The following is a 26,468-nucleotide window of genomic DNA, read 5'->3' on the forward strand; positions in this document are numbered from 1 at the left end:
GAAAGATAGTCTATCTGGCGCCCTCTAGCCTGTCTCAGTACAACAGAAAGATAGTCTATCTGGCGCCCTCTAGCCTGTCTCAGTCCAACAGAAAGATAGTCTCTATCTTTCTGTTGGACTGAGACAGGCTAGAGGGCGCCAGATAGAGACTATCTTTCTGTTGGACTGAGACAGGCTAGAGGGCGCCAGATAGAGACTATCTTTCTGTTGGACTGAGACAGGCTAGAGGGCGCCAGATAGAGACTATCTTTCTGTTGGACTGAGACAGGCTAGAGGACGCCAGATAGAGACTATCTTTCTGTTGGACTGAGACAGGCTAGAGGGCGCCAGATAGAGACTATCTTTCTGTTGGACTGAGACAGGCTAGAGGACGCCAGATAGAGACTATCTATCTGTTGTACTGAGACAGGCTAGAGGGCGCCAGATAGAGACTATCTTTCTGTTGGACTGAGACAGGCTAGAGGACGCCAGATAGAGACTATCTTTCTGTTGGACTGAGACAGGCTAGAGGGCGCCAGATAGAGACTATCGTTCTGTTGGACTGAGACAGGCTAGAGGGCGCCAGATAGAGACTATCTTTCTGTTGGACTGAGACAGGCTACAGGGCGCCAGATAGACTATCTTTCTGTTGGACTGAGACAGGCTACAGGGCGCCAGATAGACTATCTTTCTGTTGTACTGAGACAGGCTAGAGGACGCCAGATAGAGACTATCTTTCTGTTGTACTGAGACAGGCTAGAGGGCGCCAGATAGAGACTATCTTTCTGTTGTACTGAGACAGGCTAGAGGGCGCCAGATAGAGACTATCTTTCTGTTGGACTGAGACAGGCTAGAGGGCGCCAGATAGAGACTCTCTTTCTGTTGTACTGAGACAGGCTAGAGGGCGCCAGATAGAGACTATCTTTCTGTTGTACTGAGACAGGCTAGAGGGCGCCAGATAGAGACTATCTTTCTGTTGGACTGAGTAGAGGGCGCCAGATAGAGACTATCTTTCTGTTGGACTGAGTAGAGGGCGCCAGATAGAGACTATCTTTCTGTTGTACTGAGACAGGCTAGAGGGCGCCAGATAGAGACTCTCTTTCTGTTGGACTAGCAGTGCAGGGTAACTCCACTCACAGTACTACATCTTTCTGTGTTAATATATATATCAGAAACACAGTTGTAATGAATGTTCCCTGATAAGAGGTTTGGGATGCCATTTTAGTAAGAGAGGTTACTGTTCTGAAAAATCTAAATAGATGCTGGTATTTCTTGTATATCAACACACCCAGACGCCCCCTACAGTGGCATACCGTAGGTCCTTAGACTAGCCCAATGCTACGTACAGCCTGTCCTTAGACCAGCCCAATGCTACGTACAGCCTGTCCTTAGACCAGCCCAATGCTACGTACAGCCTGTCCTTAGACCAGCCCTACAGACATACGTGCTTAACCAGCCACTGAGCAGCCCTCTCTCTGGCCTCCTGCACCGTTAATTGATAATGCCTGAGAAGCCCGTGTTTGGAGGACATATTGGCACGGGTGTTGTTAGGCCTGAGAGGAAGTTGAGGCAAACCGTGTCCATATATCCTCCAAACACGGGCTTCTCAGGCACTTTTATACAACAGGCTACCAACATATTCAAATAATGATTGACATTTTCATTAGCTTTATTTGGATAAATGTATTCATACCGCTTCATCTTTCCAGAAGATATAGTCTTTACACAAATCTCGGGTTGCTACCCAAGCCGGCTGGTCGTTCGTTCTATTGGTTCGGTTACCAGATGGAATTTCAATATTGAAACAATGTTGCAAATGTCAGAGACAGACTGCAGACTGACCCAGTCATTCAGTCTTTTTGTTCTGTATCTATGGACGCGACCCAGTCATTCGTTCTAAATGTTCCATTGCCATACTGGCAGGTAACGTTCTTATCCCATGCTTGCTAGCTAGCCAACTACGGCTAACTTACAGTCACGTCAAAAAGTGCAGCCAGAATAACAGCAAAGTAGTTGTATTTGCATTTGTTTAAGCTGTTTTCTAGTGACATTTATTTGGATACATTCATAAGAATGAGCAAAAGAAGCGTGATTTCGCCTGGCAAGGAAAATGTGCTCACTCGTCAGGACACTGTTGTTCAGAGGAGCCAACAACACAGCTAACATAATCACTTCAAACTGAAGCTAGAAAGACTGCGAACTAGCTGCACTTCGTTTCACCCTTTTTATATTAACATTTGTTTGTATATATCCATAAGAATTATGCGGATTCATGACTTGGACTGACTGAGGCCCGACCCCTACACTTTCATTACAATGGGACAGCTGATTCATGACTTGGACTGACTGAGGCCCGACCCCTACACTTTCATTACAATGGGACGGCTGATTCATGACTTGGACTGGCTGAGTCCCGACCCCTACACTTTCATTACAATGGGACGGCTGATTCATGACTTGGACTGACTGAGGCCCGACCCCTACACTTTCATTACAATGGGACGGCTGATTCATGACTTGGACTGGCTGAGGCCCGACCCCTACACTTTCATTACAATGGGACAGCTGATTCATGACTTGGACTGGCTGAGTCCCAACCCCTACACTTTCATTACAATGGGACGGCTGATTCATGACTTGGACTGGCTGAGTCCCAACCCCTACACTTTCATTACAATGGGACGGCTGATTCATGACTTGGACTGGCTGAGGCCCGACCCCTACACTTTCATTACAATGGGACAGCTGATTCATGACTTGGACTGACTGAGGCCCGACCCCTACACTTTCATTACAATGGGACGGCTGATTCATGACTTGGACTGGCTGAGTCCCAACCCCTACACTTTCATTACAATGGGACAGCTGATTCATGACTTGGACTGGCTGAGTCCCGACCCCTACACTTTCATTACAATGGGACGGCTGATTCATGACTTGGACTGGCTGAGTCCCAACCCCTACACTTTCATTACAATGGGACAGCTGATTCATGACTTGGACTGGCTGAGTCCCGACCCCTACACTTTCATTACAATGGGACAGCTGATTCATGACTTGGACTGGCTGAGTCCCAACCCCTACACTTTCATTACAATGGGACGGCTGATTCATGACTTGGACTGGCTGAGGCCCGACCCCTACACTTTCATTACAATGGGACAGCTGATTCATGACTTGGACTGACTGAGGCCCGACCCCTACACTTTCATTACAATGGGACGGCTGATTCATGACTTGGACTGGCTGAGTCCCAACCCCTACACTTTCATTACAATGGGACAGCTGATTCATGACTTGGACTGGCTGAGGCCCGACCCCTACACTTTCATTACAATGGGACAGCTGATTCATGACTTGGACTGGCTGAGGCCCGACCCCTACACTTTCATTACAATGGGACAGCTGATTCATGACTTGGACTGGCTGAGTCCCGACCCCTACACTTTCATTACAATGGGACAGCTGATTCATGACTTGGACTGGCTGAGTCCCGACCCCTACACTTTCATTACAATGGGACAGCTGATTCATGACTTGGACTGGCTGAGTCCCGACCCCTACACTTTCATTACAATGGGACAGCTGATTCATGACTTGGACTGGCTGAGTCCCGACCCCTACACTTTCATTACAATGGGACAGCTGATTCATGACTTGGACTGGCTGAGTCCCGACCCCTACACTTTCATTACAATGGGACAGCTGATTCATGACTTGGACTGGCTGAGGCCCGACCCCTACACTTTCATTACAATGGGACAGCTGATTCATGACTTGGACTGGCTGAGGCCCGACCCCTACACTTTCATTACAATGGGACAGCTGATTCATGACTTGGACTGGCTGAGGCCTGACCCCTACACTTTCATTACAATGGGACAGCTGATTCATGACTTGGACTGGCTGAGGCCCGACCCCTACACTTTCATTACAATGGGACAGCTGATTCATGACTTGGACTGGCTGAGTCCCGACCCCTACACTTTCATTACAATGGGACGGCTGATTCATGACTTGGACTGGCTGAGTCCCAACCCCTACACTTTCATTACAATGGGACAGCTGATTCATGACTTGGACTGGCTGAGGCCCGAACCCTACACTTTCATTACAATGGGACAGCTGATTCATGACTTGGACTGGCTGAGGCCCGACCCCTACACTTTCATTACAATGGGACAGCTGATTCATGACTTGGACTGGCTGAGGCCCGACCCCTACACTTTCATTACAATGGGACAGCTGATTCATGACTTGGACTGGCTGAGTCCCGACCCCTACACTTTCATTACAATGGGACGGCTGATTCATGACTTGGACTGGCTGAGTCCCGACCCCTACACTTTCATTACAATGGGACGGCTGATTCATGACTTGGACTGGCTGAGTCCCAACCCCTACACTTTCATTACAATGGGACAGCTGATTCATGACTTGGACTGGCTGAGGCCCGACCCCTACACTTTCATTACAATGGGACAGCTGATTCATGACTTGGACTGGCTGAGGCCCGACCCCTACACTTTCATTACAATGGGACAGCTGATTCATGACTTGGACTGGCTGAGGCCCGACCCCTACACTTTCATTACAATGGGACAGCTGATTCATGACTTGGACTGGCTGAGGCCCGACCCCTACACTTTCATTACAATGGGACAGCTGATTCATGACTTGGACTGGCTGAGGCCCGACCCCTACACTTTCATTACAATGGGACAGCTGATTCATGACTTCTGGCAGCCGACCCTACACTTTCATTACAATGGGACAGCTGATTCATGACTTGGACTGGCTGAGTCCCGACCCCTACACTTTCATTACAATGGGACGGCTGATTCATGACTTGGACTGGCTGAGTCCCAACCCCTACACTTTCATTACAATGGGACAGCTGATTCATGACTTGGACTGGCTGAGGCCCGACCCCTACACTTTCATTACAATGGGACAGCTGATTCATGACTTGGACTGGCTGAGGCCCGACCCCTACACTTTCATTACAATGGGACAGCTGATTCATGACTTGGACTGGCTGAGTCCCGACCCCTACACTTTCATTACAATGGGACGGCTGATTCATGACTTGGACTGGCTGAGTCCCAACCCCTACACTTTCATTACAATGGGACAGCTGATTCATGACTTGGACTGGCTGAGGCCCGACCCCTACACTTTCATTACAATGGGACAGCTGATTCATGACTTGGACTGGCTGAGGCCCGACCCCTACACTTTCATTACAATGGGACAGCTGATTCATGACTTGGACTGGCTGAGGCCCGACCCCTACACTTTCATTACAATGGGACAGCTGATTCATGACTTGGACTGGCTGAGGCCCGACCCCTACACTTTCATTACAATGGGACAGCTGATTCATGACTTGGACTGGCTGAGGCCCGACCCCTACACTTTCATTACAATGGGACAGCTGATTCATGACTTGGACTGGCTGAGTCCCGACCCCTACACTTTCATTACAATGGGACGGCTGATTCATGACTTGGACTGGCTGAGTCCCAACCCCTACACTTTCATTACAATGGGACAGCTGATTCATGACTTGGACTGGCTGAGGCCCGACCCCTACACTTTCATTACAATGGGACAGCTGATTCATGACTTGGACTGGCTGAGGCCCGACCCCTACACTTTCATTACAATGGGACAGCTGATTCATGACTTGGACTGGCTGAGGCCCGACCCCTACACTTTCATTACAATGGGACAGCTGATTCATGACTTGGACTGGCTGAGTCCCGACCCCTACACTTTCATTACAATGGGACAGCTGATTCATGACTTGGACTGGCTGAGTCCCGACCCCTACACTTTCATTACAATGGGACAGCTGATTCATGACTTGGACTGGCTGAGTCCCGACCCCTACACTTTCATTACAATGGGACAGCTGATTCATGACTTGGACTGGCTGAGTCCCGACCCCTACACTTTCATTACAATGGGACAGCTGATTCATGACTTGGACTGGCTGAGTCCCGACCCCTACACTTTCATTACAATGGGACAGCTGATTCATGACTTGGACTGGCTGAGTCCCGACCCCTACACTTTCATTACAATGGGACAGCTGATTCATGACTTGGACTGGCTGAGGCCCGACCCCTACACTTTCATTACAATGGGACAGCTGGAGATGGAATTTCAATATTGAAACAGTGTTGCAAATGTCAGAGACAGACTGCAAGTTTTATTAAATCTCCACTGTTGAAAACCAATTGCTAGTTTAAAAGAAATGGGAGATAATGTCTAGATGCTTTTTACTGAAAATGTGAAGGGTCAGTCCAGGTCAGCATAGCAAGGCTAAATGACATGACCTGTCTGTGGACGTCACCTGTAGTCAATACTAGCATAATAAAAACGATTAAATCAAACTTCTTCTACTGGTCTGCTTCTCCTGGATGATTGGAGGGGAGCGTCTGTCGTTCTCCTGGATGATTGGAGAGGAGCGTCTGTCGTTCTCCTGGATGATTGGAGGGGAGCGTCTGTCGTTCTCCTGGATGATTGGAAGGGGAGCGTCTGTCGTTCTCCTGGATGATTGGAGGGGAGCGTCTGTCGTTCTCCTGGATGATTGGAGGGGAGCGTCTGTCGTTCTCCTGGATGATTGGAGGGGAGCGTCTGTCGTTCTCCTGGATGATTGGAGGGAAGCGTCTGTCGTTCTTTTTATGTTCATCCTAGCTTTGTTTTCCCTGTTTATCTTCTGTTGAAAAAAAGGTCTCTCCCTGTCCTTTACTTTTCATTTTATCTTTAGTTCATTCAAGTCTTCTGTAGTTTTCATCCCCCCCCATCCCCCCCCCGGTTCAGATCCCGTCAGGCGGAGACGGAGAGGGACCAGGCAGGGGAGGACAACAGAATGTTCAAACAGGAGTTTGGAGACAAGATGGACGCTCTACAGCTGGAGGTGGAACAGCTCAGGAAACACAGGTAACTAAGGGGGGTGACACAAGACTGGCCCACTCTGCTGTTCTGTATCCTCCAGGCTATCGCTATAGCAACTCTTATTGTGTGTGCTGTTCTGTATCCTCCAGGCTATCGCTATAGCAACTCTTATTGTGTGTGCAGTTCTGTATCCTCCAGGCTATCGCTATAGCAACTCTTATTGTGTGTGGTGTCAGGTCATGTTTGGAGCTGGAGCTGAGGAGAGGGAGGGGTGGTGGTGGAGGTAGCCAGTACATAGACCCTGTGTCTGGGGAGAAGATGACCTCAGCCCCCCAGAGAGACCTGAAACACCTGGGCGACATCCGGAAGGTACAGCACCCTGCTCCTAGCTCCTTCACATGGAATTTAAACTGTAAAAAACATCTTGAACAATCATGTTTTCAAGCTCGTCTGAACATGTTCAAAGTCCCCCACACTAATAATGATGTTTGTTATAGGAACTGGAGGCAGTGAAGAAGGAGAATCATCAACTATGTACTGTGGTAGATGACACGAGCAGTCCAGGGTCGAACATGTAGGTAACGGTTTAGTTAGGTTTAACTTGTACAATGTATTAGTGCACGGTTGAGTAAAGTTTAGTCCTGTTAATCAGTGTAAAAGTCTCATTGCCTTGCTAAATAAAAGTTTAATCAGTGTAAAAGTCTCATTGCATTGCTAAATAAAAGTTTAATCAGTGTAAAAGTCTCATTGCCTTGCTAAATAAAAGTTTAATCAGTGTAAAAGTCTCATTGCATTGCTAAATAAAAGTTTAATCAGTGTAAAAGTATCATTGCATTGCTAAATAACAGTTTAATCAGTGTAAAAGTCTTAATACATCTACATAGGATCTATACTCAGATTAATAGATCTACATAGGATCTATACATCTACATAGGATCTATACTCAGATCTATACATCTACATAGGATCTATACTCAGTGTTATACATCTACATAGATCTATACATCTACATAGGATCTATACTCAGATCTATACATCTACATAGGATCTATACATCTACATATGATCTATACTCAGATCTATACATCTACATATGATCTATACTCAGATTAATAGATCTACATATGATCTATACATCTACATAGGATCTATACTCAGATCTATACATCTACATAGGATCTATACTCAGATTTATACATCTACATAGGATCTATACATCTACATAGATCTATACATCTACATAGGATCTATACATCTACATAGGATCTATACTCAGATCTATACATCTACATATGATCTATACATCTACATAGGATCTATACTCAGATCTATACATCTACATATGATCTATACATCTACATAGGATGTATACTCAGATCTATACATCTACATAGGATCTATACTCAGATCTATACATCTACATAGGATCTATACATCTACATAGGATCTATACTCAGATTAATACATCTACATAGGATCTATACATCTACATATGATCTATACATCTACATAGGATCTATACTCAGATTAATACATCTACATAGGATCTATACATCTACATAGGATCTATACTCAGATCTATACATCTACATAGGATCTATACTCAGTGTTATACATCTACATAGGATCTATACATCTACATAGGATCTATACTCAGATCTATACATCTACATATGATCTATACATCTACATAGGATCTATACTCAGTGTTATACATCTACATAGGATATATACATCTACATAGGATCTATACTCAGATCTATACATCAACATATGATCTATACATCTACATATGATCTATACTCAGATCTATACATCTACATAGGATCTATACTCAGTGTTATACATCTACATAGATCTATACATCTACATAGGATCTATACTCAGATCTATACATCTACATAGGATCTATACTCAGATCTATACATCTACATAGGATCTATACTCAGATCTATACATCTACATAGGATCTATACTCAGATCTATACATCTACATATGATCTATACATCTACATAGGATCTATACTCAGTGTTATACATCTACATAGGATCTATACATCTACATATGATCTATACTCAGATCTATACATCTACATATGATCTATACATCTACATATGATCTATACTCAGATCTATACATCTACATAGGATCTATACTCAGTGTTATACATCTACATAGATCTATACTCAGATCTATACATCTACATATGATCTATACATCTACATATGATCTATACTCAGATCTATACATCTACATAGGATCTATACTCAGATCTATACATCTACATAGGATCTATACATCTACATAGGATCTATACTCAGATCTATACATCTACATATGATCTATACATCTACATAGGATCTATACTCAGATCTATACATCTACATAGGATCTATACATCTACATAGGATCTATACATCTACATATGATCTATACTCAGATTAATACATCTACATATGATCTATACATCTACATAGGATCTATACTCAGATCTATACATCTACATAGGATCTATACATCTACATATGATCTATACTCAGATCTATACATCTACATAGGATCTATACTCAGATGAATACATCTACATAGGATCTATACATCTGCATAGGATCTATACTCAGTGTTATACATCTACATAGGATCTATACTCAGTGTTATACATCTACATAGGATCTATACATCTACATAGGATCTATACATCTACATAGGATCTATACTCAGTGTTATACATCTACGTGCTTCTACACCTGCATCACTAGCTGTTTGGGGTTTTAGGCTGGGTGTCTGTACAGCACTTCGAGATATTAGCTGATGTACGAAGGGCTATATAAAATAAAATTGATTGAAAATTGATTGACATAGGATCTATACTCAGTGTTATACATCTACATAGGATCTATACTCAGATCTATACATCTACATAGGATCTATACTCAGATTAATACATCTACATAGATCTATACATCTACATAGGATCTATACTCAGATCTATACATCTACATAGGATCTATACACCCCTGGGCTCCCCTAGAATAATCCATGTCTTTATGTCTCAACTGGTTACTAAAAATAAGTTCTACCTTAAATCCTTCTTTTTTAACTCTCTCATTCTATTGAGCCAGTGTTTTAACTGTTTTAACTCTCTCATTCTATAGAGCCAGTGTGTTAACTCTCTCATTCTATAGAGCCAGTGTGTTAACTGTTTTAACTCTCTCATTCTATAGAGCCAGTGTGTTAACTCTCTCATTCTATAGAGCCAGTGTGTTAACTCTCTCATTCTATAGAGTCAGTGTTTTAACTGTTTTAACTCTCTCATTCTATAGAGCCAGTGTGTTAACTCTCTCATTCTATAGAGCCAGTGTGTTAACTGTTTTAACTCTCATTCTATAGAGCCAGTGTTTTAACTCTCTCATTCTATAGAGCCAGTGTGTTAACTCTCTCATTCTATAGAGCCAGTGTGTTAACTGTTTTAACTCTCTCATTCTATAGAGCCAGTGTTTTAACTCTCTCATTCTATAGAGCCAGTGTGTTAACTCTCTCATTCTATAGAGCCAGTGTGTTAACTCTCTCATTCTATAGAGCCAGTGTGTTAACTCTCTCATTCTATAGAGCCAGTGTGTTAACTGTTTTAACTCTCTCATTCTATAGAGCCAGTGTGTTAACTGTTTTAACTCTCTCATTCTATAGAGCCAGTGTGTTAACTCTCTCATTCTATAGAGCCAGTGTGTTAACTGTGTTAACTCTCTCATTCTATAGAGCCAGTGTGTTAACTGTTTTAACTCTCTCATTCTATAGAGCCAGTGTGTTAACTGTTTTAACTCTCTCATTCTATAGAGCCAGTGTGTTAACTGTTTTAACTCTCTCATTCTATAGAGCCAGTGTGTTAACTCTCTCATTCTATAGAGCCAGTGTGTTAACTGTTTTAACTCTCTCATTCTATAGAGCCAGTGTTTTAACTGTTTTAACTCTCTCATTCTATAGAGCCAGTGTGTTAACTCTCTCATTCTATAGAGCCAGTGTGTTAACTCTCTCATTCTATAGAGCCAGTGTGTTAACTGTTTTAACTCTCTCATTCTATAGAGCCAGTGTGTTAACTGTTTTAACTCTCTCATTCTATAGAGCCAGTGTGTTAACTCTCTCATTCTATAGAGCCAGTGTGTTAACTCTCTCATTCTATAGAGCCAGTGTGTTAACTCTCTCATTCTATAGAGCCAGTGTGTTAACTGTTTTAACTCTCTCATTCTATAGAGCCAGTGTGTTAACTGTTTTAACTCTCTCATTCTATAGAGCCAGTGTGTTAACTCTCTCATTCTATAGAGCCAGTGTGTTAACTCTCTCATTCTATAGAGCCAGTGTGTTAACTGTTTTAACTCTCTCATTCTATAGAGCCAGTGTTTTAACTCTCTCATTCTATAGAGCCAGTGTGTTAACTGTTTTAACTCTCTCATTCTATAGAGCCAGTGTGTTAACTGTTTTAACTCTCTCATTCTATAGAGCCAGTGTGTTAACTGTTTTAACTCTCTCATTCTATAGAGCCAGTGTGTTAACTCTCTCATTCTATAGAGCCAGTGTGTTAACTCTCTCATTCTATAGAGCCAGTGTGTTAACTGTTTTAACTCTCTCATTCTATAGAGCCAGTGTGTTAACTCTCTCATTCTATAGAGCCAGTGTGTTAACTGTGTTAACTCTCTCATTCTATAGAGCCAGTGTGTTAACTGTTTTAACTCTCTCATTCTATAGAGCCAGTGTGTTAACTCTCTCATTCTATAGAGCCAGTGTGTTAACTGTGTTAACTCTCTCATTCTATAGAGCCAGTGTTTTAACTCTCTCATTCTATAGAGCCAGTGTGTTAACTGTTTTAACTCTCTCATTCTATAGAGCCAGTGTGTTAACTCTCTCATTCTATAGAGCCAGTGTGTTAACTCTCTCATTCTATAGAGCCAGTGTGTTAACTCTCTCATTCTATAGAGCCAGTGTGTTAACTGTTTTAACTCTCTCATTCTATAGAGCCAGTGTGTTAACTGTTTTAACTCTCTCATTCTATAGAGCCAGTGTGTTAACTCTCTCATTCTATAGAGCCAGTGTGTTAACTGTGTTAACTCTCTCATTCTATAGAGCCAGTGTGTTAACTCTCTCATTCTATAAAGCCAGTGTGTTAACTCTCTCATTCTATAGAGTCAGTGTGTTAACTCTCTCGTTCTATAGAGCCAGTGTGTTAACTGTTTTAACTCTCTCATTCTATAGAGCCAGTGTGTTAACTCTCTCATTCTATAGAGTCAGTGTGTTAACTCTCTCGTTCTATAGAGCCAGTGTGTTAACTGTTTTAACTCTCTCATTCTATAGAGCCAGTGTGTTAACGCTCTCATTCTATAGAGCCAGTGTGTTAACTGTTTTAACTCTCTCATTCTATAGAGCCAGTGTGTTAACGCTCTCATTCTATAGAGCCACTGTGTTAACTCTCTCATTCTATAGAGTCAGTGTGTTAACTGTTTTAACTCTCTCATTCTATAGAGCCAGTGTGTTAACGCTCTCATTCTATAGAGCCAGTGTGTTAACTCTCTCATTCTATAGAGCCAGTGTGTTAACTCTCTCATTCTATAGAGCCAGTGTGTTAACTGTTTTAACTCTCTCATTCTATAGAGCCAGTGTGTTAACTGTGTTAACTCTCTCATTCTATAGAGCCAGTGTGTTAACTGTTTTAACTCTCTCATTCTATAGAGCCAGTGTGTTAACTGTTTTAACTCTCTCATTCTATAGAGCCAGTGTGTTAACTGTTTTAACTCTCTCATTCTATAGAGCCAGTGTGTTAACTCTCTCATTCTATAGAGCCAGTGTGTTAACTGTTTTAACTCTCTCATTCTATAGAGCCAGTGTTTTAACTGTGTTAACTCTCTCATTCTATAGAGCCAGTGTTTTAACTGTTTTAACTCTCTCATTCTATAGAGCCAGTGTGTTAACTCTCTCATTCTATAGAGCCAGTGTGTTAACTGTGTTAACTCTCTCATTCTATAGAGCCAGTGTGTTAACTCTCTCATTCTATAGAGCCAGTGTGTTAACTCTCTCATTCTATAGAGCCAGTGTGTTAACTGTTTTAACTCTCTCATTCTATAGAGCCAGTGTGTTAACTGTTTTAACTCTCTCATTCTATAGAGCCAGTGTTTTAACTCTCTCATTCTATAGAGCCAGTGTGTTAACTGTTTTAACTCTCTCATTCTATAGAGCCAGTGTGTTAACTCTCTCATTCTATAGAGCCAGTGTGTTAACTGTTTTAACTCTCTCATTCTATAGAGCCAGTGTTTTAACTCTCTCATTCTATAGAGCCAGTGTGTTAACTCTCTCATTCTATAGAGCCAGTGTGTTAACTCTCTCATTCTATAGAGCCAGTGTGTTAACTGTTTTAACTCTCTCATTCTATAGAGCCAGTGTGTTAACTCTCTCATTCTATAGAGCCAGTGTGTTAACTCTCTCATTCTATAGAGCCAGTGTGTTAACTGTTTTAACTCTCTCATTCTATAGAGCCAGTGTGTTAACTCTCTCATTCTATAGAGCCAGTGTGTTAACTCTCTCATTCTATAGAGCCAGTGTGTTAACTGTTTTAACTCTCTCATTCTATAGAGCCAGTGTGTTAACTCTCTCATTCTATAGAGTCAGTGTGTTAACTGTTTTAACTCTCTCATTCTATAGAGCCAGTGTGTTAACTGTGTTAACTCTCTCATTCTATAGAGCCAGTGTGTTAACTCTCTCATTCTATAGAGCCAGTGTTTTAACTCTCTCATTCTATAGAGCCAGTGTGTTAACTGTTTTAACTCTCTCATTCTATAGAGCCAGTGTGTTAACTGTGTTAACTCTCTCATTCTATAGAGCCAGTGTGTTAACTGTTTTAACTCTCTCATTCTATAGAGCCAGTGTGTTAACTCTCTCATTCTATAGAGCCAGTGTTTTAACTCTCTCATTCTATAGAGCCAGTGTGTTAACTCTCTCATTCTATAGAGCCAGTGTGTTAACTCTCTCATTCTATAGAGCCAGTGTGTTAACTCTCTCATTCTATAGAGCCAGTGTGTTAACTCTCTCATTCTATAGAGCCAGTGTGTTAACTGTTTTAACTCTCTCATTCTATAGAGCCAGTGTGTTAACTCTCTAATTCTATAGAGCCAGTGTTTTAACTCTCTCATTCTATAGAGCCAGTGTGTTAACTCTCTCATTCTATAGAGTCAGTGTGTTAACTGTTTTAACTCTCTCATTCTATAGAGCCAGTGTGTTAACTCTCTCATTCTATAGAGCCAGTGTTTTAACTCTCTCATTCTATAGAGCCAGTGTGTTAACTCTCTCATTCTATAGAGCCAGTGTGTTAACTCTCTCATTCTATAGAGCCAGTGTGTTAACTCTCTCATTCTATAGAGCCAGTGTGTTAACTCTCTCATTCTATAGAGCCAGTGTGTTAACTGTTTTAACTCTCTCATTCTATAGAGCCAGTGTGTTAACTCTCTAATTCTATAGAGCCAGTGTTTTAACTCTCTCATTCTATAGAGCCAGTGTGTTAACTCTCTCATTCTATAGAGCCAGTGTGTTAACTGTTTTAACTCTCTCATTCTATAGAGCCAGTGTGTTAACTGTTTTAACTCTCTCATTCTATAGAGCCAGTGTGTTAACTGTTTTAACTCTCTCATTCTATAGAGCCAGTGTTTTAACTCTCTCATTCTATAGAGCCAGTGTGTTAACTCTCTCATTCTATAGAGCCAGTGTTTTAACTCTCTCATTCTATAGAGCCAGTGTGTTAACTGTTTTAACTCTCTCATTCTATAGAGCCAGTGTGTTAACTGTTTTAACTCTCTCATTCTATAGAGCCAGTGTGTTAACTCTCTCATTCTATAGAGCCAGTGTGTTAACTGTGTTAACTCTCTCATTCTATAGAGCCAGTGTTTTAACTCTCTCATTCTATAGAGCCAGTGTGTTAACTCTCTCATTCTATAGAGCCAGTGTGTTAACTCTCTCATTCTATAGAGCCAGTGTGTTAACTGTTTTAACTCTCTCATTCTATAGAGCCAGTGTGTTAACTGTTTTAACTCTCTCATTCTATAGAGCCAGTGTGTTAACTCTCTCATTCTATAGAGCCAGTGTGTTAACTCTCTCATTCTATAGAGCCAGTGTGTTAACTGTTTTAACTCTCTCATTCTATAGAGCCAGTGTGTTAACTCTCTCATTCTATAGAGCCAGTGTGTTAACTGTGTTAACTCTCTCATTCTATAGAGCCAGTGTGTTAACTGTTTTAACTCTCTCATTCTATAGAGCCAGTGTGTTAACTCTCTCATTCTATAGAGCCAGTGTTTTAACTCTCTCATTCTATAGAGCCAGTGTGTTAACTGTTTTAACTCTCTCATTCTATAGAGCCAGTGTGTTAACTCTCTCATTCTATAGAGCCAGTGTGTTAACTCTCTCATTCTATAGAGCCAGTGTGTTAACTCTCTCATTCTATAGAGCCAGTGTGTTAACTGTTTTAACTCTCTCATTCTATAGAGCCAGTGTGTTAACTGTTTTAACTCTCTCATTCTATAGAGCCAGTGTGTTAACTCTCTCATTCTATAGAGCCAGTGTGTTAACTGTGTTAACTCTCTCATTCTATAGAGCCAGTGTGTTAACTCTCTCATTCTATAAAGCCAGTGTGTTAACTCTCTCATTCTATAGAGTCAGTGTGTTAACTCTCTCGTTCTATAGAGCCAGTGTGTTAACTGTTTTAACTCTCTCATTCTATAGAGCCAGTGTGTTAACTCTCTCATTCTATAGAGTCAGTGTGTTAACTCTCTCGTTCTATAGAGCCAGTGTGTTAACTGTTTTAACTCTCTCATTCTATAGAGCCAGTGTGTTAACGCTCTCATTCTATAGAGCCAGTGTGTTAACTGTTTTAACTCTCTCATTCTATAGAGCCAGTGTGTTAACGCTCTCATTCTATAGAGCCACTGTGTTAACTCTCTCATTCTATAGAGTCAGTGTGTTAACTGTTTTAACTCTCTCATTCTATAGAGCCAGTGTGTTAACGCTCTCATTCTATAGAGCCAGTGTGTTAACTCTCTCATTCTATAGAGCCAGTGTGTTAACTCTCTCATTCTATAGAGCCAGTGTGTTAACTGTTTTAACTCTCTCATTCTATAGAGCCAGTGTGTTAACTGTGTTAACTCTCTCATTCTATAGAGCCAGTGTGTTAACTGTTTTAACTCTCTCATTCTATAGAGCCAGTGTGTTAACTGTTTTAACTCTCTCATTCTATAGAGCCAGTGTGTTAACTGTTTTAACTCTCTCATTCTATAGAGCCAGTGTGTTAACTCTCTCATTCTATAGAGCCAGTGTGTTAACTGTTTTAACTCTCTCATTCTATAGAGCCAGTGTTTTAACTGTGTTAACTCTCTCATTCTATAGAGCCAGTGTTTTAACTGTTTTAACTCTCTCATTCTATAGAGCCAGTGTGTTAACTCTCTCATTCTATAGAGCCAGTGTGTTAACTGTGTTAACTCTCTCATTCTATAGAGCCAGTGTGTTAACTCTCTCATTCTATAGAGCCAGTGTGTTAACTCTCTCATTCTATAGAGCCAGTGTGTTAACTGTTTTAACTCTCTCATTCTATAGAGCCAGTGTGTTAACTGTTTTAACTCTCTCATTCTATAGAGCCAGTGTTTTAACTCTCTCATTCTATAGAGCCAGTGTGTTAACTGTTTTAACTCTCTCATTCTATAGAGCCAGTGTGTTAACTCTCTCATTCTATAGAGCCAGTGTGTTAACTGTTTTAACTCTCTCATTCTATAGAGCCAGTGTTTTAACTCTCTCATTCTATAGAGCCAGTGTGTTAACTCTCTCATTCTATAGAGCCAGTGTGTTAACTCTCTCATTCTATAGAGCCAGTGTGTTAACTGTTTTAACTCTCTCATTCTATAGAGCCAGTGTGTTAACTCTCTCATTCTATAGAGCCAGTGTGTTAACTCTCTCATTCTATAGAGCCAGTGTGTTAACTGTTTTAACTCTCTCATTCTATAGAGCCAGTGTGTTAACTCTCTCATTCTATAGAGCCAGTGTGTTAACTCTCTCATTCTATAGAGCCAGTGTGTTAACTGTTTTAACTCTCTCATTCTATAGAGCCAGTGTGTTAACTCTCTCATTCTATAGAGTCAGTGTGTTAACTGTTTTAACTCTCTCATTCTATAGAGCCAGTGTGTTAACTGTGTTAACTCTCTCATTCTATAGAGCCAGTGTGTTAACTCTCTCATTCTATAGAGCCAGTGTTTTAACTCTCTCATTCTATAGAGCCAGTGTGTTAACTGTTTTAACTCTCTCATTCTATAGAGCCAGTGTGTTAACTGTGTTAACTCTCTCATTCTATAGAGCCAGTGTGTTAACTGTTTTAACTCTCTCATTCTATAGAGCCAGTGTGTTAACTCTCTCATTCTATAGAGCCAGTGTTTTAACTCTCTCATTCTATAGAGCCAGTGTGTTAACTCTCTCATTCTATAGAGCCAGTGTGTTAACTCTCTCATTCTATAGAGCCAGTGTGTTAACTCTCTCATTCTATAGAGCCAGTGTGTTAACTCTCTCATTCTATAGAGCCAGTGTGTTAACTGTTTTAACTCTCTCATTCTATAGAGCCAGTGTGTTAACTCTCTAATTCTATAGAGCCAGTGTTTTAACTCTCTCATTCTATAGAGCCAGTGTGTTAACTCTCTCATTCTATAGAGTCAGTGTGTTAACTGTTTTAACTCTCTCATTCTATAGAGCCAGTGTGTTAACTCTCTCATTCTATAGAGCCAGTGTTTTAACTCTCTCATTCTATAGAGCCAGTGTGTTAACTCTCTCATTCTATAGAGCCAGTGTGTTAACTCTCTCATTCTATAGAGCCAGTGTGTTAACTCTCTCATTCTATAGAGCCAGTGTGTTAACTCTCTCATTCTATAGAGCCAGTGTGTTAACTGTTTTAACTCTCTCATTCTATAGAGCCAGTGTGTTAACTCTCTAATTCTATAGAGCCAGTGTTTTAACTCTCTCATTCTATAGAGCCAGTGTGTTAACTCTCTCATTCTATAGAGCCAGTGTGTTAACTGTTTTAACTCTCTCATTCTATAGAGCCAGTGTGTTAACTGTTTTAACTCTCTCATTCTATAGAGCCAGTGTGTTAACTGTTTTAACTCTCTCATTCTATAGAGCCAGTGTTTTAACTCTCTCATTCTATAGAGCCAGTGTGTTAACTCTCTCATTCTATAGAGCCAGTGTTTTAACTCTCTCATTCTATAGAGCCAGTGTGTTAACTGTTTTAACTCTCTCATTCTATAGAGCCAGTGTGTTAACTGTTTTAACTCTCTCATTCTATAGAGCCAGTGTGTTAACTCTCTCATTCTATAGAGCCAGTGTGTTAACTGTGTTAACTCTCTCATTCTATAAAGCCAGTGTTTTAACTCTCTCATTCTATAGAGCCAGTGTGTTAACTCTCTCATTCTATAGAGCCAGTGTGTTAACTCTCTCATTCTATAGAGCCAGTGTGTTAACTGTTTTAACTCTCTCATTCTATAGAGCCAGTGTGTTAACTGTTTTAACTCTCTCATTCTATAGAGCCAGTGTGTTAACTCTCTCATTCTATAGAGCCAGTGTGTTAACTCTCTCATTCTATAGAGCCAGTGTGTTAACTGTTTTAACTCTCTCATTCTATAGAGCCAGTGTGTTAACTCTCTCATTCTATAGAGCCAGTGTGTTAACTGTTTTAACTCTCTCATTCTATAGAGCCAGTGTGTTAACTGTTTTAACTCTCTCATTCTATAGAGCCAGTGTGTTAACTCTCTCATTCTATAGAGCCAGTGTTTTAACTGTTTTAACTCTCTCATTCTATAGAGCCAGTGTGTTAACTGTTTTAACTCTCTCATTCTATAGAGCCAGTGTGTTAACTCTCTCATTCTATAGAGCCAGTGTGTTAACTGTTTTAACTCTCTCATTCTATAGAGCCAGTGTGTTAACTGTTTTAACTCTCTCATTCTATAGAGCCAGTGTGTTAACTGTTTTAACTCTCTCATTCTATAGAGCCAGTGTGTTAACTGTTTTAACTCTCTCATTCTATAGAGCCAGTGTGTTAACTGTTTTAACTCTCTCATTCTATAGAGCCAGTGTGTTAACTGTTTTAACTCTCTCATTCTATAGAGCCAGTGTGTTAACTGTGTTAACTCTCTCATTCTATAGAGCCAGTGTGTTAACTGTTTTAACTCTCTCATTCTATAGAGCCAGTGTGTTAACTGTTTTAACTCTCTCATTCTATAGAGCCAGTGTGTTAACTGTTTTAACTCTCTCATTCTATAGAGCCAGTGTGTTAACTGTTTTAACTCTCTCATTCTATAGAGCCAGTGTGTTAACTGTGTTAACTCTCTCATTCTATAGAGCCAGTGTGTTAACTGTGTTAACTCTCTCATTCTATAGAGCCAGTGTGTTAACTGTGTTAACTCTCTCATTCTATAGAGCCAGTGTGTTAACTGTTTTAACTCTCTCATTCTATAGAGCCAGTGTGTTAACTGTTTTAACTCTCTCATTCTATAGAGCCAGTGTGTTAACTCTCTCATTCTATAGAGCCAGTGTGTTAACTGTTTTAACTCTCTCATTCTATAGAGCCAGTGTGTTAACTGTTTTAACTCTCTCATTCTATAGAGCCAGTGTGTTAACTCTCTCATTCTATAGAGCCAGTGTGTTAACTCTCTCATTCTATAGAGCCAGTGTGTTAACTGTTTTAACTCTCTCATTCTATAGAGCCAGTGTGTTAACTGTTTTAACTCTCTCATTCTATAGAGCCAGTGTGTTAACTCTCTCATTCTATAGAGCCAGTGTGTTAACTGTTTTAACTCTCTCATTCTATAGAGCCAGTGTGTTAACTGTTTTAACTCTCTCATTCTATAGAGCCAGTGTGTTAACTCTCTCATTCTATAGAGCCAGTGTGTTAACTGTTTTAACTCTCTCATTCTATAGAGCCAGTGTTTTAACTCTCTCATTCTATAGAGCCAGTGTGTTAACTCTCTCATTCTATAGAGCCAGTGTGTTAACTCTCTCATTCTATAGAGCCAGTGTGTTAACTGTTTAACTCTCTCATTCTATAGAGCCAGTGTGTTAACTCTCTCATTCTATAGAGCCAGTGTGTTAACTCTCTCATTCTATAGAGCCAGTGTTTTAACTGTTTTAACTCTCTCATTCTATAGAGCCAGTGTGTTAACTGTTTTAACTCTCTCATTCTATAGAGCCAGTGTGTTAACTCTCTCATTCTATAGAGCCAGTGTGTTAACTGTGTTAACTCTCTCATTCTATAAAGCCAGTGTTTTAACTCTCTCATTCTATAGAGCCAGTGTGTTAACTCTCTCATTCTATAGAGCCAGTGTGTTAACTCTCTCATTCTATAGAGCCAGTGTGTTAACTGTTTTAACTCTCTCATTCTATAGAGCCAGTGTGTTAACTGTTTTAACTCTCTCATTCTATAGAGCCAGTGTGTTAACTCTCTCATTCTATAGAGCCAGTGTGTTAACTCTCTCATTCTATAGAGCCAGTGTGTTAACTGTTTTAACTCTCTCATTCTATAGAGCCAGTGTGTTAACTCTCTCATTCTATAGAGCCAGTGTGTTAACTGTTTTAACTCTCTCATTCTATAGAGCCAGTGTGTTAACTGTTTTAACTCTCTCATTCTATAGAGCCAGTGTGTTAACTCTCTCATTCTATAGAGCCAGTGTTTTAACTGTTTTAACTCTCTCATTCTATAGAGCCAGTGTGTTAACTGTTTTAACTCTCTCATTCTATAGAGCCAGTGTGTTAACTCTCTCATTCTATAGAGCCAGTGTGTTAACTGTTTTAACTCTCTCATTCTATAGAGCCAGTGTGTTAACTGTTTTAACTCTCTCATTCTATAGAGCCAGTGTGTTAACTGTTTTAACTCTCTCATTCTATAGAGCCAGTGTGTTAACTGTTTTAACTCTCTCATTCTATAGAGCCAGTGTGTTAACTGTTTTAACTCTCTCATTCTATAGAGCCAGTGTGTTAACTGTTTTAACTCTCTCATTCTATAGAGCCAGTGTGTTAACTGTGTTAACTCTCTCATTCTATAGAGCCAGTGTGTTAACTGTTTTAACTCTCTCATTCTATAGAGCCAGTGTGTTAACTGTTTTAACTCTCTCATTCTATAGAGCCAGTGTGTTAACTGTTTTAACTCTCTCATTCTATAGAGCCAGTGTGTTAACTGTTTTAACTCTCTCATTCTATAGAGCCAGTGTGTTAACTGTGTTAACTCTCTCATTCTATAGAGCCAGTGTGTTAACTGTGTTAACTCTCTCATTCTATAGAGCCAGTGTGTTAACTGTGTTAACTCTCTCATTCTATAGAGCCAGTGTGTTAACTGTTTTAACTCTCTCATTCTATAGAGCCAGTGTGTTAACTGTTTTAACTCTCTCATTCTATAGAGCCAGTGTGTTAACTCTCTCATTCTATAGAGCCAGTGTGTTAACTGTTTTAACTCTCTCATTCTATAGAGCCAGTGTGTTAACTGTTTTAACTCTCTCATTCTATAGAGCCAGTGTGTTAACTCTCTCATTCTATAGAGCCAGTGTGTTAACTCTCTCATTCTATAGAGCCAGTGTGTTAACTGTTTTAACTCTCTCATTCTATAGAGCCAGTGTGTTAACTGTTTTAACTCTCTCATTCTATAGAGCCAGTGTGTTAACTCTCTCATTCTATAGAGCCAGTGTGTTAACTGTTTTAACTCTCTCATTCTATAGAGCCAGTGTGTTAACTGTTTTAACTCTCTCATTCTATAGAGCCAGTGTGTTAACTCTCTCATTCTATAGAGCCAGTGTGTTAACTGTTTTAACTCTCTCATTCTATAGAGCCAGTGTTTTAACTCTCTCATTCTATAGAGCCAGTGTGTTAACTCTCTCATTCTATAGAGCCAGTGTGTTAACTCTCTCATTCTATAGAGCCAGTGTGTTAACTGTTTAACTCTCTCATTCTATAGAGCCAGTGTGTTAACTCTCTCATTCTATAGAGCCAGTGTGTTAACTCTCTCATTCTATAGAGCCAGTGTTTTAACTGTTTTAACTCTCTCATTCTATAGAGCCAGTGTGTTAACTGTTTTAACTCTCTCATTCTATAGAGCCAGTGTGTTAACTCTCTCATTCTATAGAGCCAGTGTGTTAACTGTTTTAACTCTCTCATTCTATAGAGCCAGTGTGTTAACTCTCTCATTCTATAGAGCCAGTGTGTTAACTCTCTCATTCTATAGAGCCAGTGTGTTAACTGTTTTAACTCTCTCATTCTATAGAGCCAGTGTGTTAACTCTCTCATTCTATAGAGTCAGTGTGTTAACTGTTTTAACTCTCTCATTCTATAGAGCCAGTGTGTTAACTGTGTTAACTCTCTCATTCTATAGAGCCAGTGTGTTAACTCTCTCATTCTATAGAGCCAGTGTTTTAACTCTCTCATTCTATAGAGCCAGTGTTTTAACTCTCTCATTCTATAGAGCCAGTGTGTTAACTGTTTTAACTCTCTCATTCTATAGAGCCAGTGTGTTAACTGTTTTAACTCTCTCATTCTATAGAGCCAGTGTGTTAACTCTCTCATTCTATAGAGCCAGTGTGTTAACTGTTTTAACTCTCTCATTCTATAGAGCCAGTGTGTTAACTGTTTTAACTCTCTCATTCTATAGAGCCAGTGTTTTAACTCTCTCATTCTATAGAGCCAGTGTTTTAACTCTCTCATTCTATAGAGCCAGTGTGTTAACTGTTTTAACTCTCTCATTCTATAGAGCCAGTGTGTTAACTGTTTTAACTCTCTCATTCTATAGAGCCAGTGTGTTAACTCTCTCATTCTATAGAGCCAGTGTGTTAACTGTTTTAACTCTCTCATTCTATAGAGCCAGTGTGTTAACTGTTTTAACTCTCTCATTCTATAGAGCCAGTGTGTTAACTGTGTTAACTCTCTCATTCTATAGAGCCAGTGTGTTAACTGTGTTAACTCTCTCATTCTATAGAGCCAGTGTGTTAACTGTGTTAACTCTCTCATTCTATAGAGCCAGTGTGTTAACTGTTTTAACTCTCTCATTCTATAGAGCCAGTGTGTTAACTGTTTTAACTCTCTCATTCTATAGAGCCAGTGTGTTAACTCTCTCATTCTATAGAGCCAGTGTGTTAACTGTTTTAACTCTCTCATTCTATAGAGCCAGTGTGTTAACTGTTTTAACTCTCTCATTCTATAGAGCCAGTGTGTTAACTCTCTCATTCTATAGAGCCAGTGTGTTAACTCTCTCATTCTATAGAGCCAGTGTGTTAACTGTTTTAACTCTCTCATTCTATAGAGCCAGTGTGTTAACTGTTTTAACTCTCTCATTCTATAGAGCCAGTGTGTTAACTCTCTCATTCTATAGAGCCAGTGTGTTAACTGTTTTAACTCTCTCATTCTATAGAGCCAGTGTGTTAACTGTTTTAACTCTCTCATTCTATAGAGCCAGTGTGTTAACTCTCTCATTCTATAGAGCCAGTGTGTTAACTGTTTTAACTCTCTCATTCTATAGAGCCAGTGTTTTAACTCTCTCATTCTATAGAGCCAGTGTGTTAACTCTCTCATTCTATAGAGCCAGTGTGTTAACTCTCTCATTCTATAGAGCCAGTGTGTTAACTGTTTTAACTCTCTCATTCTATAGAGCCAGTGTGTTAACTCTCTCATTCTATAGAGCCAGTGTGTTAACTCTCTCATTCTATAGAGCCAGTGTTTTAACTGTTTTAACTCTCTCATTCTATAGAGCCAGTGTGTTAACTGTTTTAACTCTCTCATTCTATAGAGCCAGTGTGTTAACTCTCTCATTCTATAGAGCCAGTGTGTTAACTGTTTTAACTCTCTCATTCTATAGAGCCAGTGTGTTAACTCTCTCATTCTATAGAGCCAGTGTGTTAACTCTCTCATTCTATAGAGCCAGTGTGTTAACTGTTTTAACTCTCTCATTCTATAGAGCCAGTGTGTTAACTCTCTCATTCTATAGAGTCAGTGTGTTAACTGTTTTAACTCTCTCATTCTATAGAGCCAGTGGGTTAACTGTGTTAACTCTCTCATTCTATAGAGCCAGTGTGTTAACTCTCTCATTCTATAGAGCCAGTGTTTTAACTCTCTCATTCTATAGAGCCAGTGTTTTAACTCTCTCATTCTATAGAGCCAGTGTGTTAACTGTTTTAACTCTCTCATTCTATAGAGCCAGTGTGTTAACTCTCTCATTCTATAGAGCCAGTGTGTTAACTGTTTTAACTCTCTCATTCTATAGAGCCAGTGTGTTAACTGTTTTAACTCTCTCATTCTATAGAGCCAGTGTTTTAACTCTCTCATTCTATAGAGCCAGTGTTTTAACTCTCTCATTCTATAGAGCCAGTGTGTTAACTGTTTTAACTCTCTCATTCTATAGAGCCAGTGTGTTAACTGTTTTAACTCTCTCATTCTATAGAGCCAGTGTGTTAACTCTCTCATTCTATAGAGCCAGTGTGTTAACTGTTTTAACTCTCTCATTCTATAGAGCCAGTGTGTTAACTGTTTTAACTCTCTCATTCTATAGAGCCAGTGTGTTAACTGTTTTAACGCTCTCATTCTATAGAGCCAGTGTGTTAACTGTTTTAACGCTCTCATTCTATAGAGCCAGTGTGTTAACTGTTTTAACTCTCTCATTCTATAGAGCCAGTGTGTTAACTGTTTTAACTCTCTCATTCTATAGAGCCAGTGTGTTAACTGTTTTAACTCTCTCATTCTATAGAGCCAGTGTGTTAACTGTTTTAACTCTCTCATTCTATAGAGCCAGTGTGTTAACTGTTTTAACTCTCTCATTCTATAGAGCCAGTGTGTTAACTGTTTTAACTCTCTCATTCTATAGAGCCAGTGTGTTAACTGTTTTAACTCTCTCATTCTATAGAGCCAGTGTGTTAACTGTTTTAACTCTCTCATTCTATAGAGCCAGTGTTTTAACTCTCTCATTCTATAGAGCCAGTGTTTTAACTGTTTTAACTCTCTCATTCTATAGAGCCAGTGTGTTAACTGTTTTAACTCTCTCATTCTATAGAGCCAGTGTTTTAACTCTCTCATTCTATAGAGCCAGTGTGTTAACTCTCTCATTCTATAGAGCCAGTGTGTTAACTGTTTTAACTCTCTCATTCTATAGAGCCAGTGTGTTAACTCTCTCATTCTATAGAGCCAGTGTGTTAACTCTCTCATTCTATAGAGCCAGTGTTTTAACTGTTTTAACTCTCTCATTCTATAGAGCCAGTGTGTTAACTGTTTTAACTCTCTCATTCTATAGAGCCAGTGTGTTAACTCTCTCATTCTATAGAGCCAGTGTGTTAACTGTTTTAACTCTCTCATTCTATAGAGCCAGTGTGTTAACTCTCTCATTCTATAGAGCCAGTGTGTTAACTCTCTCATTCTATAGAGCCAGTGTGTTAACTGTTTTAACTCTCTCATTCTATAGAGCCAGTGTGTTAACTCTCTCATTCTATAGAGTCAGTGTGTTAACTGTTTTAACTCTCTCATTCTATAGAGCCAGTGTGTTAACTGTGTTAACTCTCTCATTCTATAGAGCCAGTGTGTTAACTCTCTCATTCTATAGAGCCAGTGTTTTAACTCTCTCATTCTATAGAGCCAGTGTTTTAACTCTTTCATTCTATAGAGCCAGTGTGTTAACTGTTTTAACTCTCTCATTCTATAGAGCCAGTGTGTTAACTCTCTCATTCTATAGAGCCAGTGTGTTAACTGTTTTAACTCTCTCATTCTATAAAGCCAGTGTGTTAACTGTTTTAACTCTCTCATTCTATAGAGCCAGTGTGTTAACTGTTTTAACTCTCTCATTCTATAGAGCCAGTGTGTTAACTCTCTCATTCTATAGAGCCAGTGTGTTAACTGTTTTAACTCTCTCATTCTATAGAGCCAGTGTGTTAACTGTTTTAACTCTCTCATTCTATAGAGCCAGTGTGTTAACTGTTTTAACTCTCTCATTCTATAGAGCCAGTGTGTTAACTGTTTTAACTCTCTCATTCTATAGAGCCACTGTGTTAACTGTTTTAACTCTCTCATTCTATAGAGCCAGTGTGTTAACTGTTTTAACTCTCTCATTCTATAGAGCCAGTGTGTTAACTGTTTTAACGCTCTCATTCTATAGAGCCAGTGTGTTAACTGTGTTAACTCTCTCATTCTATAGAGCCAGTGTGTTAACTGTTTTAACTCTCTCATTCTATAGAGCCAGTGTGTTAACTCTCTCATTCTATAGAGCCAGTGTGTTAACTGTTTTAACTCTCTCATTCTATAGAGCCAGTGTGTTAACTGTTTTAACTCTCTCATTCTATAGAGCCAGTGTGTTAACTGTTTTAACTCTCTCATTCTATAGAGCCAGTGTGTTAACTCTCTCATTCTATAGAGCCAGTGTGTTAACTGTTTTAACTCTCTCATTCTATAGAGCCAGTGTGTTAACTGTGTTAACTCTCTCATTCTATAGAGCCAGTGTGTTAACTCTCTCATTCTATAGAGCCAGTGTGTTAACTGTTTTAACTCTCTCATTCTATAGAGCCACTGT

General features: G+C 40.0%; 1 protein-coding gene across 7 annotated transcripts in view; it reads left to right on the forward strand.

The window, feature by feature from the left end:
- The window catches only part of LOC139577361 (protein RUFY3-like), a 102,223-nt gene that overhangs the window by 52,530 nt on the left and 23,225 nt on the right, over window positions 1-26,468 (forward strand). For 5 of the 7 annotated variants that reach the window (XM_071404422.1, XM_071404426.1, XM_071404420.1 and 2 more), the window contains 3 exons: window positions 6,811-6,930; window positions 7,122-7,254; window positions 7,383-7,459. In XM_071404422.1, coding sequence (XP_071260523.1) covers window positions 6,811-6,930; window positions 7,122-7,254; window positions 7,383-7,459 — 330 coding nt within the window. Of the gene's footprint in view, window positions 1-6,810; window positions 6,931-7,121; window positions 7,255-7,382; window positions 7,709-26,468 lie in introns of those variants that run through there. The other 2 variants (XM_071404427.1, XM_071404424.1) reach the window with 1 other exon arrangement.

The sequence above is a fragment of the Salvelinus alpinus genome, chromosome 5 (assembly GCF_045679555.1).
Source record: "Salvelinus alpinus chromosome 5, SLU_Salpinus.1, whole genome shotgun sequence".
NCBI lineage: Eukaryota > Metazoa > Chordata > Actinopteri > Salmoniformes > Salmonidae > Salvelinus > Salvelinus alpinus.